At 55.8% G+C, this 16,224-nt stretch overlaps 2 protein-coding genes across 4 annotated transcripts; one reads left to right on the top strand and one right to left on the bottom strand.

Moving 5' to 3' along the window:
- Window positions 1–200: 200 nt before the first annotated feature.
- Window positions 201–7,226, top strand: B4galnt1 (beta-1,4-N-acetyl-galactosaminyltransferase 1). 3 transcript variants are annotated; one of them, XM_051176135.1, is made up of 11 exons: window positions 201–506; window positions 971–1,189; window positions 1,640–1,804; window positions 1,930–2,036; window positions 2,606–2,646; window positions 2,771–2,951; window positions 4,644–4,742; window positions 4,863–5,053; window positions 5,477–5,617; window positions 5,796–6,036; window positions 6,536–7,226. In XM_051176135.1, the coding sequence occupies exons 2-11, from the start codon at window positions 972–974 to the stop codon at window positions 6,751–6,753; spliced, it is 1,602 nt and encodes a 533-aa protein (XP_051032092.1). In that variant the 5' UTR covers window positions 201–506; window position 971; the 3' UTR covers window positions 6,754–7,226. The 3 variants fall into 3 exon arrangements, with proteins under 3 accessions (XP_051032092.1, XP_051032090.1, XP_051032091.1); XM_051176133.1 differs by lacking the exon at window positions 201–506 and having other exon boundaries at window positions 849–1,189; XM_051176134.1 differs by lacking the exons at window positions 201–506; window positions 4,644–4,742 and having other exon boundaries at window positions 849–1,189.
- A 105-nt stretch (window positions 7,227–7,331) lies between these two features.
- Window positions 7,332–15,166, bottom strand: LOC127215679 (solute carrier family 26 member 10). Its single transcript, XM_051176136.1, has 18 exons — window positions 14,803–15,166; window positions 13,718–13,828; window positions 12,878–13,035; window positions 12,517–12,681; window positions 12,135–12,287; window positions 11,450–11,532; window positions 11,156–11,303; window positions 10,937–11,050; window positions 9,543–9,620; window positions 9,354–9,449; window positions 8,977–9,083; window positions 8,800–8,869; window positions 8,615–8,731; window positions 8,460–8,490; window positions 8,298–8,380; window positions 8,151–8,205; window positions 7,910–8,016; window positions 7,332–7,473 (listed from the first exon to the last, which is right to left on the bottom strand). The coding sequence occupies exons 1-18, from the start codon at window positions 15,164–15,166 to the stop codon at window positions 7,435–7,437; spliced, it is 2,079 nt and encodes a 692-aa protein (XP_051032093.1). The 3' UTR covers window positions 7,332–7,434.
- Window positions 15,167–16,224: the final 1,058 nt, after the last annotated feature.

Raw genomic sequence — 16,224 nt, 5'->3', positions numbered from 1 at the left:
CCGCGGCGGTTTGGGGGCGAAGGGATGCGGGGCAGAGAAAGGGACCGACCATCCAGCGAGGGCTGCCCGCCTGAGCAATCTCCCCTGCGCCCGCCAGAAGGCGCCGGCGCTCGCCTTCTCCTCGCAGAGCCGGAGCCTCTGCCGCATCCACCCCGGGAGCGGCGCTGCTGCGGTGTGTGTGCGAGCCGGGCGGGGGCCGAGCCCTCCGCCGCCTGCGAGGGCGTCTCGGTGCCAGGGCTCCCCGGCTTTGTTGTTGGGGCTGGGGCGCGGCGGATCTTCGACGCAGTTCTCCCCGGCAGGAAACATCCAGAGCCACCCCCACGCCGCGGTCTACAAAGCCCCGGAGTCAGCAGGCAGGCGGGAGGAGTCAGATCCCCCGCACTGTCAGGCTCCCGCCCAGCTCCCGCATCAGGCCGTCCCCGGCCTCATGAGGACCCCCCGGCCGGAGCCGAGAGCCGGGCGTAGCCCGGACCGCGATCTTGCCGCGGCCTTAGAGCGTTAGACAGGTCAGTGCGCTGGCCCTGCCGGTGTGCACCCGGCCCTGCGCGTCGTCCCCGGGGCGCCCCGAGGCCACCCGAGGGTCACCTCGGCCGTGCACCCGCAGGCACCGGCGCGATTGCGTGCTTTCCCTGCCAGGCTAGCTGTAGAGCGGCCCCTCCGCAGCACCTCGGCCCCGGTGATGCCCATGGGGATGGGGGTGGGCACCCCCAGGGCCAGGCGCCCAAGGTGTGGCGTGTCACGATACCGCGGCCTCGGGTGTGTGCGGAAACTCAGATGTGACAGAGAGGCGGAAGAAAGGAGGCCCCAAGACCCCAGCGTGGGCCATGAGGGAAGGGATGAGCTGTGCGCCAGGCGGAACCGAGATGGGTGGCCTCGGAAACCTGCGCGGCCCTCCGAGGCAGCGGAATCGTAAGCCCCGGCCGGCACCTTCTCTCAGCCCCTGGTTATTTCTCACCCTCTCCCGTCTCAGGATGCGGCTGGGCCGCCGGGCCCTCTGCGCGCTGGTCCTGCTGCTCGCCTGTGCCTCGCTGGGGCTCCTGTATGCCAGCACCCGAGACGCACCCACTCTCCCTAACCCTCTGGCGCTGTGGTCACCCCCACAAGGTCCCCCGAGGCTCGATCTGCCAGACCTTGGCCCTGAGCCCCGCTACGCACACATCCCGGTCAAGATCAAGGAGCAAGTGGTGGGGTGAGTGCTGGTGGCCGCGAGGTGTCCGCAGAGTGGAGCCGGCTGGAGGGGCTGGCCCGGGAGATTTTGTTTCTTCCAGTGCTGGGCTTTCCCGCTGACTGGTGGATGCAGTGAAGCCGGAGGCGGAGAGGGTTACCTGGGCTTCAACTGGGAGAGAGGGGGCGGCAGTGGCGGCAAATGTGTCGTACTGAACCTTGTCACCGCCACTGGGGTGTGGGAGGATGTGCAGGCAGGAGTGTACCCGGAGACTGCCTGCTTCTTTACTTAGACCCGAGATTATAGAAGGCCCACTCCACACCTCTATAAAGCCCAGATACAAGGGATGCAAGCCTCTTGGGGGCGATTTGAAGAGCGGCGGCGTTTTAAGGGGAAAGGTGCCAGATGGGAAGGGTCGAGGGATCCAAGCTGCCTGGGTAGCTGAACTCTGAAGACCCTGTCTCCTCGCTTCAGGCTACTGACTCAGAACAATTGCAGTTGTGAGTCCAGAGGAGGCAGCTTTGTGTTGCCATTCCAGAGACAGGTTCGAGCCGTCGACTTCACTAAAGCCTTTGATACCGAGGAGCTCAGGGCTGTTTTGGTCGCCAGAGAGCAGGAATACCAGGCCTTCCTTGCAAGGTACCAGTCAGGAAGTTTTGTGCAGGGGGGCAGCGGTGGTCAGAAAGTCCTGGGGGGACAGGTTAGCCACCCCATGGACAGAGAGAGCTCTCCTCCTGACCCCTGTATCCTTTCCTCTCCTGTAGGAGCCAGTCCCTGGCTGACCAGCTGCTCATAGCTCCTGCCAACTCCCCCTTACAGTACCCCCTGCAGGGTGTGGTGGTTCAGCCCCTCAGGAGCATCTTGGTGCCAGGTAGGGAAGGAAGGTCTTAGCCCCTCAGAGGCTGGATCGGAATTAGGAGGGGAGCATGGAATGTAGGTGAAGATCTCTGGTAAGGGAATTTAGGAGGTGGGACAGAAGAGACTCTAGGGTTGTTGGGAATGGCAGAAAGCCTGGGAAGTTTGTGAGGAAGAGTCCCTTCTTTGAAGCTGAACAAGGTCTAGCAGGATAGGCAGGACAAGCCATGGAAGAAATGTCTCTTTGATGGAAAGGAGTTAAAAGTAAAATGTATGCCATGGGGGCTCACACCTTTAATCTCAGCAGGACGGAGTCAGAGACAGGTGGATCTGCGTGAGTTCGAGGCCAGCCTGGTCTACAGAGCGAGTTCCAGGACAGTCTGATGGAGAAGAGAATGCAGTTTCTGTCTCAGAAAAAAAAAAAAAAGAAAGAAAGAAAGAAACATTTCTTCTAGGGTGTGCTGTCCTAGGCCCACACAGGAGAGACAGATGGGCATGAAGTTCCGTGCAGTGCATGGTGGGAAGGGAGAATATGAGGAAGATGCAGGGCTATCTGTGTAACCCTGGCTCCCTTCTTCCTCCCAGGGCTAAGTCTGCAGGAAGCTTCTGTTCAGGAGGTATATCAGGTGAGAGCAACAGCAGAGGCCAGGCGGGCACTGAGGGTGGCAGACCCACCCACGGGGGTCCCAGGGTCAAAGGTGGAGGGGCGGGGTAGGCAGTCTAACCCTGCTCTCTCTCCCTCTCTGCCAGGTGAACCTGAGCGCTTCCCTAGGCACCTGGGATGTGGCAGGGGAAGTGACGGGCGTGACTCTCATCGGAGAGGGGCAGACAGAGCTCACCCTGGCCAGCCCGGGTCTGGACAGACTCAACCGGCAGCTGCAGCTGGTCACTTACAGCAGCCGAAGCTACCAGGCCAGCACGGCAGACACAGGTGCGAGGCCTGGACAGGGGTAGCGGCGGGCTGACAGGACAGAAAGAACCCAGACAATCTGAAGAAAGCAAATGACAGAGGGCGTGGAAGGTACTCTGGCAGTGGCTAGAATTGTCCAGACAAGCAATGAATGTACCAAGCGGGCCAGCCAGTGGGACCAGGGGTGAGAGAAGAAGCCTTTGTTTATCTGGGGCCAAAACAGGCCAGAGCGAAACCAGAGCCTTGGGTGTGTTCCCATGTCTGTCCATCATTCCACCATAGTGGCTCCAGGAAACGACCTGTTCCTGGAGCCGGAGGACTCAGGCTCCCCACTGTTGTAGCTTTTAGGAAGGTCCTCTCCAATGCCCAAAAGGTTTCTAGCCCAGCACTCAGCTTGCCAGGCTCCCTTTTCTCTTTTTCTCTGCCCTGCTCTTGTCCAAGGCTCATTTTTTTTGTTTTGTTTTGTTTTGTTTTGTTTTTTAACCATATTTGCTCCTACCTTAGGGCCTTTGTATCTGCCACTCTCTCCACCTGGGATGTTCCTCAATATTTGTTCACAGCTGGCTCCTTCCTGATGTTTGCATCCGTGCCCAACTGTCTCCTCTTTGCTTAAGGCAATTTCCCTTGCCTCATTTTTTAATTCAATGCCAGTATTGTGACACTAGACTTTTCTTATTTACTTGTACAGTATGGGCCATTTACTTTTCTGTGCCTAAGTTTTGCTTTGTACTAGGAATTTATTCAATGGATTAACACGAGGATTAAATGGCTTCGTCAATTTAGAGCACATTTTCAATTTTTTTTTTTTTTTTTTGCTTTTGAAGTCATCTCATTTCATGTAGCTCTGGCTGGCCTCAAACTCACTATTCAGCCGACCTCGATTCCCGGTCCTCGAGCTTCTACCTCCCAAGTACCAGGATTACAGGTGTGTCCACCACACCCAATTTACACAGAGCACAGAGCAAAGCATAGTGGCCCATGTCAGTTGTCTTAGTGCTAGGGAAGGTAGATAGGTCAAGGTTAGTCAAGGCCACACACACACACACACACACACACACACACACACACACACACACACTTAGTAAATATTAACTTTTTAAAGTTAGCTCTTATCTAGACACACAGTAATGCTTACCTATGATCCCAGCACTCAGAGATCTGTGGCAGGCAGAATTGCCTCAGTGTTGAAGCCAGACTGGGCTATGCAACTACCAAACCACCCAGGGCTACATAACAAGCAGAACCTAGTCTCAAGAAGCCAAAAAGGAAAAAATAAAAAAGAAAGAAAGGTCCATTGTCTTTGTTCCACCTCCTAAACTTTGAGTTTCTGGGTAGGAGATGGAGCCCAGTGGGCAACGCGCTTGTCTGGTGTGCACGAGACCACGGGTTCATCCCCTTCATTGCGAAGACCTCTTTGACATCTCAATAGGAGACATCTGTAGGTAATGACACCTGTGATCAGTCAGTGGGCAGAGGCAGGAAGATCAAGGTCTTCTTCTGGAAGCAAAAGAGGGCTGGGAATACAGGCTCGGTGCTAGAATGCTTGCTAGGCTCTAAATTCATTTCCCACCACCACAAAACAAGAGTGAGTCCCACAGGCATCAGACATCAGAACTATACGTCCTTGCCCACCAAGGTCCGGATGCAGAGTAGGGATTTAAATTTCGGTCCTCTAAAAAGAAAACGGGCCAACTCCACGTCCTTTCTTCCCAGTCCGGTTCTCCACCAAGGGGCACGAGGCTACCTTCACCATCCATGTAAGACATCCGCCCCACCCACGGCTGTACCCACCTTCATCTCTACCCCAGGGAGGTGAGACTCGCTCGAGGGACTAGGGAAGTAAAGAGGGGGCTGGCCCTGGGAGGCGCTGCTTTCCCTTTTATTTTATTTTTTCCTTCCCTTTCTGAATCCAACCCTGCATCTTGCTTTCAGCACAGTACAACATCAGTACCCTGGTTACCATCGCCACCAAGACCTTTCTTCGTTATGATCGGCTACGGTCACTCATTGCCAGCATCCGACGCTTTTATCCCACGATCACCATAGTCATCGCTGACGACAGCGACAAACCGGAACGTATTAACGACCCCCACGTGGAACACTATTTTATGCCCTTCGGCAAGGTGCGCTGCCTGCCCAGCTGAACCCAGGCACCAGAGGACTCTGGGAAGGGGGCGTGCCCTCAGTCTGCAGCTTGCCTCCGAAGCAAGCGCGTGCCTATTGTAATGGATCCTGGGATTCCTGAATCTTGCATATCTTACTCGTTCTGCATCCTTGAAATGGGGCTTAATGCCTACAATCAATCATAGAGCGAATTGCTGGATGCACGCAGGAATTAAACGCATTTCAAGACCCTTCCCCAAAAGATCCAAGACCTTTAGAAAGAGGGTGATAAGCTGCGGGTTTTGTTTTTAAACCTAGTTTCCGGTCACCCGAAAGCACTCAGAAGCCCAGAGAGGTGCTGGGCTGTTTCGAGGGTCAAGGTAGAGGAACACAGACAGTTGTCCTGCTCTTACAGCTCCCCAACCATAATACAACTCTCCCAGGGTTGGTTCGCAGGTCGCAACCTGGCGGTGTCCCAGGTAACCACCAAATACGTGCTGTGGGTGGACGACGACTTTGTCTTCACGGCGCGCACGAGGCTGGAGAAGCTTGTGGACGTGCTGGAGAGGACGGTCCTGGACCTGGTAGGGAGGGGCGCGGGATGTGGGGTGGGAGAGCCGTGCGCCCTCGGGTGGAGCGAGTGGGTAGCTCTGGGTCCTGTGGGGCTGAAGCCTGCAGGGCGAGGGTGCGGCCGGGGGCACCGATAGGAGGCTCCCCCACTCCTCGGCGTCTTAACCCGAGCATGCTCTCACTCCCCCGCAGGTTGGGGGCGCCGTGCGGGAGATCTCGGGCTTCTCTACCACCTACCGGCAGCTGCTGAGTGTGGAGCCGGGCGCCCCAGGCCTTGGAGACTGCCTCCGGCAAAAGCGCGGTTTCCACCACGAGCTGGCTGGCTTCCCAAACTGCGTGGTCACGGACGGCGTAGTCAACTTCTTCCTGGCGCGCACAGACAAAGTGCGCGAGGTGGGATTTGACCCGCGCCTCAATCGGGTGGCACATCTGGGTGAGTGGCGCCCCCTGCCGGCAATGTCTGGGAAGGACCCGGTGCAGCCCTGGGCGGTGCATCAAGCAGCACCCACCGACCGCCCCCATTCCCGGTAGATGCTCAAGCAGTTGGGGAGGGGGGGGTTACCCAGATCTGCACCTGAGCTGAAAAAAAAATAAGGAAAGGAAAGGACCCTCCATTTTCTTCTGCCCGACTGCTCAGACAGGTCAAAGTCGGCCTTGAACCTTCCCTCCACTGCCAAGGTCACCCTTACTGCCAGGGGCTACCCCAGGTTCAGACCTACTCAGAGGAGTGAATCCAGTGTTTATTGAAATGAACCCCACTTTACACAAGACTTAAATAGACGCTAAAGTGTCCTTAGCAGCAGAGTTTTGTTGTTTTTGTGTTTTGCACAGCCGCCCATCTGAGCCCTAGATCTCAGTTCTCCTAGGAACCAGCCTTTTCCACCCCCTGGGAGACTTAACCTAACCCTGTGCCCTCCCCACCCTCACCCCAGAATTCTTCCTGGATGGCCTTGGTTCCCTTCGTGTCGGCTCCTGCTCGGATGTGGTTGTGGATCATGCGTCGAAGGTGAAGCTGCCGTGGACATCTAAGGATGCGGGGGCTGAAACTTACGCCCGCTACCGTTACCCGGGGTCTCTGGACCAAAGCCATGTGGCCAAACATCGTCTGCTCTTCTTCAAACACCGGCTACAGTGCATGACCGCTGAGTGATGGCGGACTGGGGCCTTCCCACTGTCAGTCAGGCTGGGCCTGCCTCCTTGCCCCTGCCAGGAAATTTCCAGCAACCCCTCCAACCCCTGACACTCTCTTTCCACGGACCTGACCCCTAACAGGGGCTTGTCCTGGTGACAAGCCTTTTTGTGAGTGACCAGAGGCCTGTTGGAGCCATAACCCCCCCCACACACACACACACACAGCCAGTGCCAAGTCCTCCCCCAACCCCATTCCCATGGGGCAGGAAATGGGGGGATTCACTTTCCAAGTGCCAAAGAGCCCAGAAGGACTCTTAAGACCCTCAAGTGGAAACTCCTGAGGGGGCAGGGAAACTCCCAATGTGCAACCCCAGGGACACACAACCCCACCCCAGCTCCGGATCCAGCACCATGTGCACTGGCTTCAACATACGTCGTAGAAAGCACTGTGCCTGGAGTTGTGTGAAGCTGGTGAACACACGGTGACAAACATTTTTACTTGTGTCTCTGCAGTACTTTGGTGGGGCTTGGGGGAGGGGGAGAACTGGAGAGGTCCACATGTACACGCCAAGACACAGTGCATGGGCTGCAGATACTCTTGGCTTCATTTTATTGGTTGCATTGGGAGAGGGGGGCTCAAGGGCAGTAGTCTTCCTCACACACATTCTGTTGGGGCCTCTCACACTCCAAGTAACCTTGATCAGACCCACACTGTGCAAATCTTTGGGTCAGTGGGCTTCTGGGGAAGAAAATGGACAGTTCAGGAATAGTAGGTTACCACCATCCATCTCTGGGACTCAGTACTCTGGGAGCATATCGACCCTTTGGAGACCTTATGCAGTTCTTCAACATTGGTGAAGGATGTTCCACACTCCCTAACTTGTTTGTTTTGGTTTTTTCAAGACACGGTCTTTCTGTGTATCCCTGGATGTTTTGGGACTATGTAGACCAGACTGGCCTCAAACTCTTAGAAATCCTCCTGTCTCTGCCTCCCATGTGTGGTGGATTAAGGGTGTGCCCACCTCCACCCCTGGCCCTTCAATGGACTAGTCAGTTTCTCCCTGCTTTCCTCTTGATCTTCCTTAGTCCTTTCTCCAAATCCCTCTTCCCAGATTCCTATCTACTCAGCCAGTCCTCTCTACTCTAGCCCAGAAGCTCCTGGCCCCTGCCCTCACCAGTCTCTCCAGCGCATGTGCGGCTGCGTCCTGGACACTCACAAAGAGTTGTTCCGGGGTCATTCTATCCAGAAGTCCTGCCCGGGTCAAGGTCTCCAGCACCAAGGCTGTGTGGGAAAGGTATCAGGTGCTGGGACCCCAAATCCATCCAGTATCTTCTTCCTTCCCAGCAAGTGTTCCGTCAGTCCCCTCCTCTCCACTCCCCCACCCCGTCCGTCCCTCTATTCTTCACACCACACACCATTACACTGAGCTAGGAGGAGACAGATCCCAGCATCCTGGCATCGCCTGGTGAGCTGCAGGAACCAGACAGAGGGGTTAAAGTCCAAATCAGGGGTGTGAGTGGGATGACGAGTTTCTTCTTAGCTTCCCTACTCCCTCACCTCACCTGTATGACTTCCCTGGCCCCTGCAGCATCTGCAAAGGCGATGCCACCGAAGTCCAGGACAACCACTCTGATAGGCTCCGCACCTAAGATGGAAGAAGGAAGGAGTACCCAGACGCCTCCATGGTTCACGACCAAATCTCCCTCTTTGTCGTCATCTCTCACCTCTGTCAGGTAGACCACCCAGCTTTGGAGACTGCCATAAACAGAGAAAAAAAAAATGTCACCACCTCCAAATCACAGGCACTGGCTTGCACTCTGAGAACACATGACCTCCCAATCCCAGAAGGTCCACGCTCCTTCTTAATCAAAATCCTCACCTTGCTTCTTCCTCCAAGCCCCAGATGCCCCTCCACCGTGTGGCGGAACTGCCCACGGGTTGCAAAGTAGAGTGGTGATGGGTAGCTCAGAATACAGAGACCTGGAGCCTGGAGGAGCTGAAGGGTAAGAGAGTCAGAGACGCCCTGTAGAATCCCTTCTTCTCCTTCGGCTGCTGCCCACCCACCTTAGGGCTCTCTCTGAGTGGCCTGTAGAGCTCGGTCCCCTCAGCCAATCCAAGTGCCAGGCACTGCACCCTAGAGAAGAAACTGGGTTCAGATTCCCAGCCTAACCTGTCCTGGCTGTAGTCACCCCCAGAGTATCTCCCTCCTCTCATTTCAACCCCACCCATCTCTGCACTCACCTCTGAGTTCGGCAGACCACTGTCATCATAGAGACAATTACTCCCACAGCCAGGCCCAGGTCCACATTCAGGGTCACTACTGCCACCCACGTGACCATCCACACGGCCTGAAGGACATGGATCAACACAGGTTCAAGGACAAAAATGAGAAAGGATGATCCAGGAGAAGGGAAACATGGTAGAGGGTAGGGAACTCTGCTACTATCCATGGGTTCAATCTTCACAACCACCAAAACATGCCCTCAACCAAACACTCAGGTCCCATGAACTCAAATCCCAGCCCCTTCCTTTGCTCTGACACATGTGTGATCTGTGTGTTGGAGGGCCAGAGTGATCAGCTTCGGGCCAGGGCAGAAGCAGGGGTTGCCATTTCTCACAAAGTCCACACGGCTGATGTGCCATAGCTGCGGCAGCTCCTGCATCTGGAAGAACATCTGGCGCATGCTGGAGATGTTGATACAAGCCAGGACAGCCTTGAGACAGAGAAGAATAGGCAGGCCTTTGTCCAAAGGCTCTGGAACCCAGCCAGTTCCATCAAGCACACAGCGCCTCTCCTCCCTCCCTACCTTGGGCAAATAGTAGAAGAAGGGTCCCAGCCACAGCAGCACCAACAGGACAACAATGCAGGAGAAGAGACCGGCCAGCTGCAGGGAAGACAGAGGAGGGAGGATGGAGAGCCTGTGTGGGATCTGGTCTCTCTGCCCAGGCTGCCTCTTCTCCTTCAGAAGTCTCCCACCTCCATCCACACATACACGCCCTGCTCACCCCCTTCCTGAGGTTCTGCCAGCCCCTCCCCTGCCTACCATCTGCCCACCTCTCCCAGATGTAGGCAGTTCAACCTTGCTATTGTAGCCCACCTCCATCTTTAAAAGGTCCTGTTGTTGCTAAGACTTGAGAAGCCATCTGCTTAGGGCACCAACAAAGTAAGGGGGGGGGGATTGGGGAAGAGTGGCATGCAATATTTTTTCTTTTAGAGGTCCTCATGGAAAAATAATAGAATTTTATCTCCTACATTATTTATCGGTGTGTGTGTGTGTGTGTGTGTGTGTGTGTGTGTGTGTGTGTGTGTGCAGGGACAACACACCTGTGTCCTGGTTCTTGTAGAAGTTGACACTGGGAGTCTTTGTCACACTCCTCTGTCACACTGAGGCAGGGTCTCTCAGTTGGACCCTGCTGTTTCAGGCCACCCATCCCCATCTCTGTCTTCAGAACGGGCTGCCACGCCCACAGAGCTGGGAGTTACAGCTTGTGTCCTCACACTTGTGCAGCAAGCGAATTTTCTGTGGAGCCCTCTCCCCAGCACAGCAGTTTTGTTTTGAAACAAAGTCTCCTTGTACCCCAGACAACCGTGAGCCCCAGATACCCTGCTTCAGTCAGCCTTCCTAGTTTCTAGGGTTCTGAGTATGTATGTAATACAACATTCAGCTACTTTAGATATGTTTTTAAAAGGTTTATTATATATACATACATACATACACACATACATATATAATGTTTTGCCTGCATGTATGCCTGCACACCAGAAGAGGGAGCCAGATCTCATTACAGATGGTTGTGAACCACCATGTGGCTGTTGGGAATTGAACTCAGGACCTCTGGAAGAACAGCCAGTGCTCTGAACCCCTGAGCCATCTCTCCAAACCATATATTGGGCTTTTTGAGACAGGGTTTCCTCTGTGTAACAGCTGCAGACCAGGCTGGCCTAGAACTCCCACTAAAGGCATGTGCCACCACCGGTGGGCATGTTATTTATATCTTTAGTTAATCTGAGGCACCACAGCTTTCGTCGGGTGCTTACAGCCTACAGAGGCCCCTGTGAGTTTCATCATTGTCTAGTCTTCTTCCTTATAATCCCTTCTCTCACTCCCATCCTATCGGGGTATCCGCCTGTCCCCCCTCTCTGCTGCCACCCCGGCCCAAGTATCCCACCTTTTCTCCTCACCCAAGGGCTCCCTCTTACCTGTGTGTTCCCACCAGCATCCACTAATAAGCTGGTTGTAGCCAGTGTGGCGGAGTTGGGAAAGCAAGAGAAGAGAGAAGAAATGAGGTTGGAGACACCATGGGCCAGGAGCTCCTAGAAGGATGCGGTATGGTGAGAAGAAAGACAGAGGCATGGGGGAGTGAGGCTAAGGGGTCACGTCTGGGAAAGGCTGGCTGGCACCCACAGTCAGAGTCACACCTGGTTGGGGTCAATAGTGTAGCCATACTTGTCCGCATAGATGGAGGCCAGGGAGGTGGACACGGCAAATGTAACCAGTGCAATGGGCAGTGAGTCGGCCAGTATCCTGGGCAGCTCATCCAGGGTGGGGAAGACGGGTTGGGGAAATCTAGAGAGGGGAAGATCCATGGTAAGGATGGGTTGGTGCTACAGGGAAACAGCAGAATGATGGACTAGGACTGGGCAGGACAAGGGAGGCCATCTGTGGGAGAGGTGGCGGGGGGGGGGGGGAGGAAGTGTCTTTCCCTGTCTTACCCTGCAGGCAGTAGACCTACCACCTGGACATTGTATCTTGTGTCCAGGGAAGAAGCAAAGCACAGCACGGAGGCCAGAAGCACCTAAGGAAAATAACACATTAGGGCCTAGAAAGCGATTTTGGCCATGTCTAGAAAAGACTGAGAGAGAACCCCAGTGTGGGTCTGGGTGGTCTCAGCTGGTGGGGGCCCAGATGTCTGGAATGGATGCCTAACAACCACATCTTACCTACGGTGAAGGAAGGGGCATGGTATTTGCCTGAAGAGATAGAGAGGACCTAAGGTCCTTTGGGAATGACGAACACAGAAGACTCAGTTGAGCCACCTGAGCCATCCTAAGCCTGAGTTACCTGTGGAAAGCACCGACGTTTATTTACACAGGAAGACAGTTATGAAAGGAAGATACAGCGAATTAGAGAGGCCCGTGGAGAGAAGAAAGCGTGGGATAGAAAGGAAGGAGACGTTCAAAGAGGCCTGGGGACAGCTGGACCCGGGAAGTGGGACAGTACAGGTGGGCATTTGTGGTGGGTCAGTTGCTCTGGAGCATGCCCGGAAAAGTACAAACGTCAACGGGAAGTCTCGCTTGTGACATCTGTGCATTCCACAAGGGGGCGACAGCCTCTAGATCCTACTAGATGGGTAAGATGAGGACACAGCAGGGGGCAGAGACCTAGGGCGGCCCTCACCATGACAACTTCTCCTGGGATCGGAGTGGGTAGCCTGTCGCGGAATCGCACGTTCAGTTCCTTGACTGGCACTAGCAACGCCAGGCTGAGCGCTGAGATGGTCAGTTCTGCAGGACTGCTCCGGGTCAGTGCCGTGAGCACCGCAGCCACCGTCTGCAGGAAGGAACCGACCATGAGCAAAGGCTGGGTGCCCGTGTTAACTGACCCCGCCCGACTCAGCACCAACCCACTAGACCCGAGCAAGCTCTCGTCTCCCCAGCGCCCTCACGCAGCGCAGTGATTCCACGATATTCCTTCCTTGCTGCGTGCTCTCTCTCAACCCCTCCCCTTCCCAGGTGTCCTTTCCCCGTGCCTTCTAGAGACCTGTTCTCCCCACTCCCACCTTGAAGAGAGAAAAGCAGCCAATCTGGCGTGGGAGAGACAATCCCAAGAGGCTTGGCAGCTGGGACACCAGCACGTGCACCGCGGCCCCGCTGGTCAGCGCCTTGACCACAGGCTCGGATAAAAAGGTGGCCAGGACACCCAGCTGCAGCGCGAACATCGCCAGCTGCAGAGATGGTGGGGTGTGTGTGTGTGTGTGCGATCGCCAACAGACCAGCCAGCCTCCGCACCGCACATCTGCCACTCGGGACCTGAACCCGAGGCGTGCCCCTGCCCTTCCCCCACCCTCGGGTCCAATTGTTCCAGTCCTCTCCGGTGGATCCACCCACACCCAGCAGGGCCCGCACTGAGTGCTCCCTTACCATCAGCGCCCCACTCCCGAAGGCCACAGCCGACGCCGCCCCAACTCTCCGAGCTTCCAATTGCTCCCTCTCGATTCCACTGAGGTTCCCCGCGAGGGGTTCGGGCACAAGGCGCTCGACAACAGAGCCGGTCATGAGGCTGAGAACTGCGAAAGTTCCTGCAGCCACGGGCCAAACGCAGAGGTTTAGCATGCCTGCAGCCTGGGGCAGAGCAGCCCAGACTCCCGCAATTCTAGAGCCTTGGGTGCAGCTATCTGGTCCACTCTCTTAGCAAGCTTACGTGAAGACCTTGGGGACATGGGCCGGTGCTGCAAGCCCGGATCCGGTGTCCTGGGAGGAAAAGATTGCCCCTACTGACAGAAAATGCCCCCTTCGCAGGCTCTAGGCGGACTGTGTGCCTCTTTTTTCCCTTCAAGGCCGGGAGTTACTCGTTTTAACCAAATTTCACAGGGGACAAGAAGATCCGTGTAAACTCCCGCCTCTGTACCCACTCCAGCAAGCCCCCCCCCCCCCGGGGTGGGTCATAGAATTCTGTGCTAAACGGAGGCAATAGGTTAGGGAAGTCCTAAGAGAGGTAAGTGGCAAGTAGGTGCCGGAAGGTGGCAGAGAGGATTAGAACCCCAAAGCTTTCAAATAGCAGCCTTAGCCAGGGTGTGTTTGGCCCACACCATTAATACCAGCAAGAGGGAGGCAGAGGCAGACAGATCTCTGAGTTCGAGACCACCTGATCTCTGGGGAGCCTCAGCCTATACCATGATACCGGCCCCCCCCAAAAGGAAAGCCTCAATCCCCTGGCTATTTGCATCCTAAAGAGAAGTTATGGGCTGTATGGCCACTCACCAGTGGACAGGTGTCTCCCAGTGCCCAGCAAACTGTAGATGAGGACGGGAAAGAACGAAGTATAAAGTCCCAACACCGGGGGTACGGAGGTCAGGAGGGCAAAAGCCATGCCTAGGGGAAAGCAGAAGAAACGAGGTGTGTGTGTGAGTGTGAGTGTGTGAGAGAGAGTGTGTGAGTGTGTGTGAGAGAGTGTGTGTGTGAGTGTGTGAGAGAGTGTGTGTGAGTGAGTGTGAGAGAGTGTGTGAGTGTGTGTGAGAGAGAGTGAGTGTGAGAGAGTGTGAGTGTGTGAGTGTGTGAGAGAGTGTGTGTGAGTGTGTGTGAGAGAGTGTGAGTGTGTGAGAGAGTGTGTGAGTGTGAGTGTGTGAGAGAGAGAGTGTGTGTGTGAGAGTGTGTGAGTGTGTGTGTGTGAGAGAGAGAGTGTGTGTGTGAGAGAGTGTGTGTGAGTGTGTGTGTGTGAGAGAGTGTGTGTGTGTGTGTGTGTGTGAGAGAGAGTGTGTGAGTGTGAGAGTGTGTGTGTGAGTGTGTGAGAGAGTGTGTGTGTGAGAGAGAGAGTGTGTGTGTGTGTGAGTGTGTGAGAGAGAGAGTGTGTGTTGAGAGAGTGTGTGTGTGAGTGTGTGTGAGTGTGTGTGTGTGTGTGTGTGAGTGTGAGTGTGTGTGTGTGTGTGGTTTACAACCTCCAGGTACTGCCCTTTCCCACACTCTTGGGCTGGCATCAGAGACTATAAATCATGACCCCTGAGGGAACTGAGAGGTTAACGGCCTCAGTGGGAGGTCAAGAGGCTTGACAAGGTCACAAATCCCTGCCCACGTCGTGGGTGGCAGGTTTTGTGCCTCTCTCCAATTCTCTGAGGCAGAACAGAGCCCAAGACGTCTCACAGCGATGCACAGACGAGGAGGGACGGGGGTGGGGTAGATGGCGGGGTCCCTCAGTCCTCCCGAACCGAGCTTCCAATCCCCTCCCCCCGCCCCGCCATGATGGCGCAGGGACACGAACCCACCACCTCACTGCTCAAAGCTCAGCTCCCTGGAAGCCCCCGCCCACCCCACAGCTCGGAATCCCCACCAGGCTGTAGCTAGGGCCTCACCCTGGGGCACGTGCACAACGCCCACGGTCACTCCTGCCACCGCATCTCCGAGCAGCCAGGCTCGCCAGCGGTAACGGGGCAGCCAGCGCAGCGGGGGCAGCCGGGCCAGCAGCACGCGCCACGCCCCTGGCCCAGAACCGGAGCAGGCTCGCCGCCTCCACGGCCCGCACAGCCGGGGTGAGCAGGGCTCAGCTGGTAGCTCCGGCTCCTCGGCGCCCCCGAAAAGCTCCTGGAACCGAGCGTGGGTGAGAGGCTCCCTGAACCTAGAGCTCAGTGGAGCCTTAAGGTCAGAAACCTCTTCCGGACCTGGGCAGGTCCCAGAGCCGGGTGGGCCACTCATTTTGCCCTTGGCCCCCTGCAGCATCTCCTGGTCTTAAATACCCCCTTCTCCCCCTTTCTCCGCCCCCCTCCCCGCTAGTCCTGAGCCCGCCTCCGTAAAAACAGGGTCCAATCCGGACCTGTAGGGAGTTATTCTCTAGAGTGCCTCCTTGGGTCAGGCTTGGGTGGAAAAAGCCCCTGCGTTAGGCGCCTCCTCAGACATCCTTAGCCGGATCTGACCGCCTGGAAGCCTGGAGGCCTGCTATGAGGAATGGTAGAGAGACCACCTCCAGGGACCTCCTCAGGTCCCTTTCCTCATTTGCAAAGACAGTTGGTTTATTTGGATCGATGGTCCTGCCCTGAGCCCCTGCACCCTCCCATCACCGGAGCATAGCGTTCATCACCAGCTGGGATTCCCCACCCAAATCCTGTTCCTCATTTGGCAAGCTTACCCCAAGAAAATTGTTTTATAACAAGTCTTAAAAGCTAATACACAGCCAGCAAGGGCAGGGACAGAGAACTACCTCTTTGCTAGGGGTGGCTGGCTCTGCTTTAGGGGAAATAGTGGACTAACATGAATGTTTTTATCTTACTTCTTAGGAGCCGCAAAGGCCTGAAATACTGTCCCTTACATCCAGTTTTCTTCTCAAAGTAGGCGTTCCACAGTACATGCTGAAAGTAAGGGCATGGTACTTCCTGCTGACGCCATCACCCCAGCTGCTTTGGCTGTCCCATTACAGCGGGCACCGGTGGGCCTGGCTGTACCAGGGGCACACGCCCGCCATGCACCCCTGTGGTCCCTGAAGAGGCACAAAGGTATGAGTCCCAGATCCCTGCCATTTGCTGTCATCCCCTCCTCCAGTCACACACTGTCCATCGCTCTCTGGTTCTCCCCAGTCCCTGACCCCAAAGCCCAGGGTGGGGTACAGAGAGGGTGGACCTCTCCTCTTCAATTCCTCCTATTGTTCCCCAGAAATCTTATCTGGACCTCACGTCCTGTCCCCCCCCCCTTATAACTCCCTCCTCACATTGTCAGCTGAAGGAACCTGGGACCCATGGGGGGGGCCAGCATTTCCACAACCCTCCCACCCAGCGGTCTATTGT

The sequence above is a fragment of the Phodopus roborovskii genome, unplaced genomic scaffold (assembly GCF_943737965.1).
Source record: "Phodopus roborovskii unplaced genomic scaffold, PHOROB, whole genome shotgun sequence".
NCBI classification, from domain to species: Eukaryota; Metazoa; Chordata; class Mammalia; order Rodentia; family Cricetidae; genus Phodopus; species Phodopus roborovskii.
The sequence above is the reverse complement of the archived record's forward strand: the minus strand, read 5'-3'. Positions and strand labels throughout refer to the sequence as shown.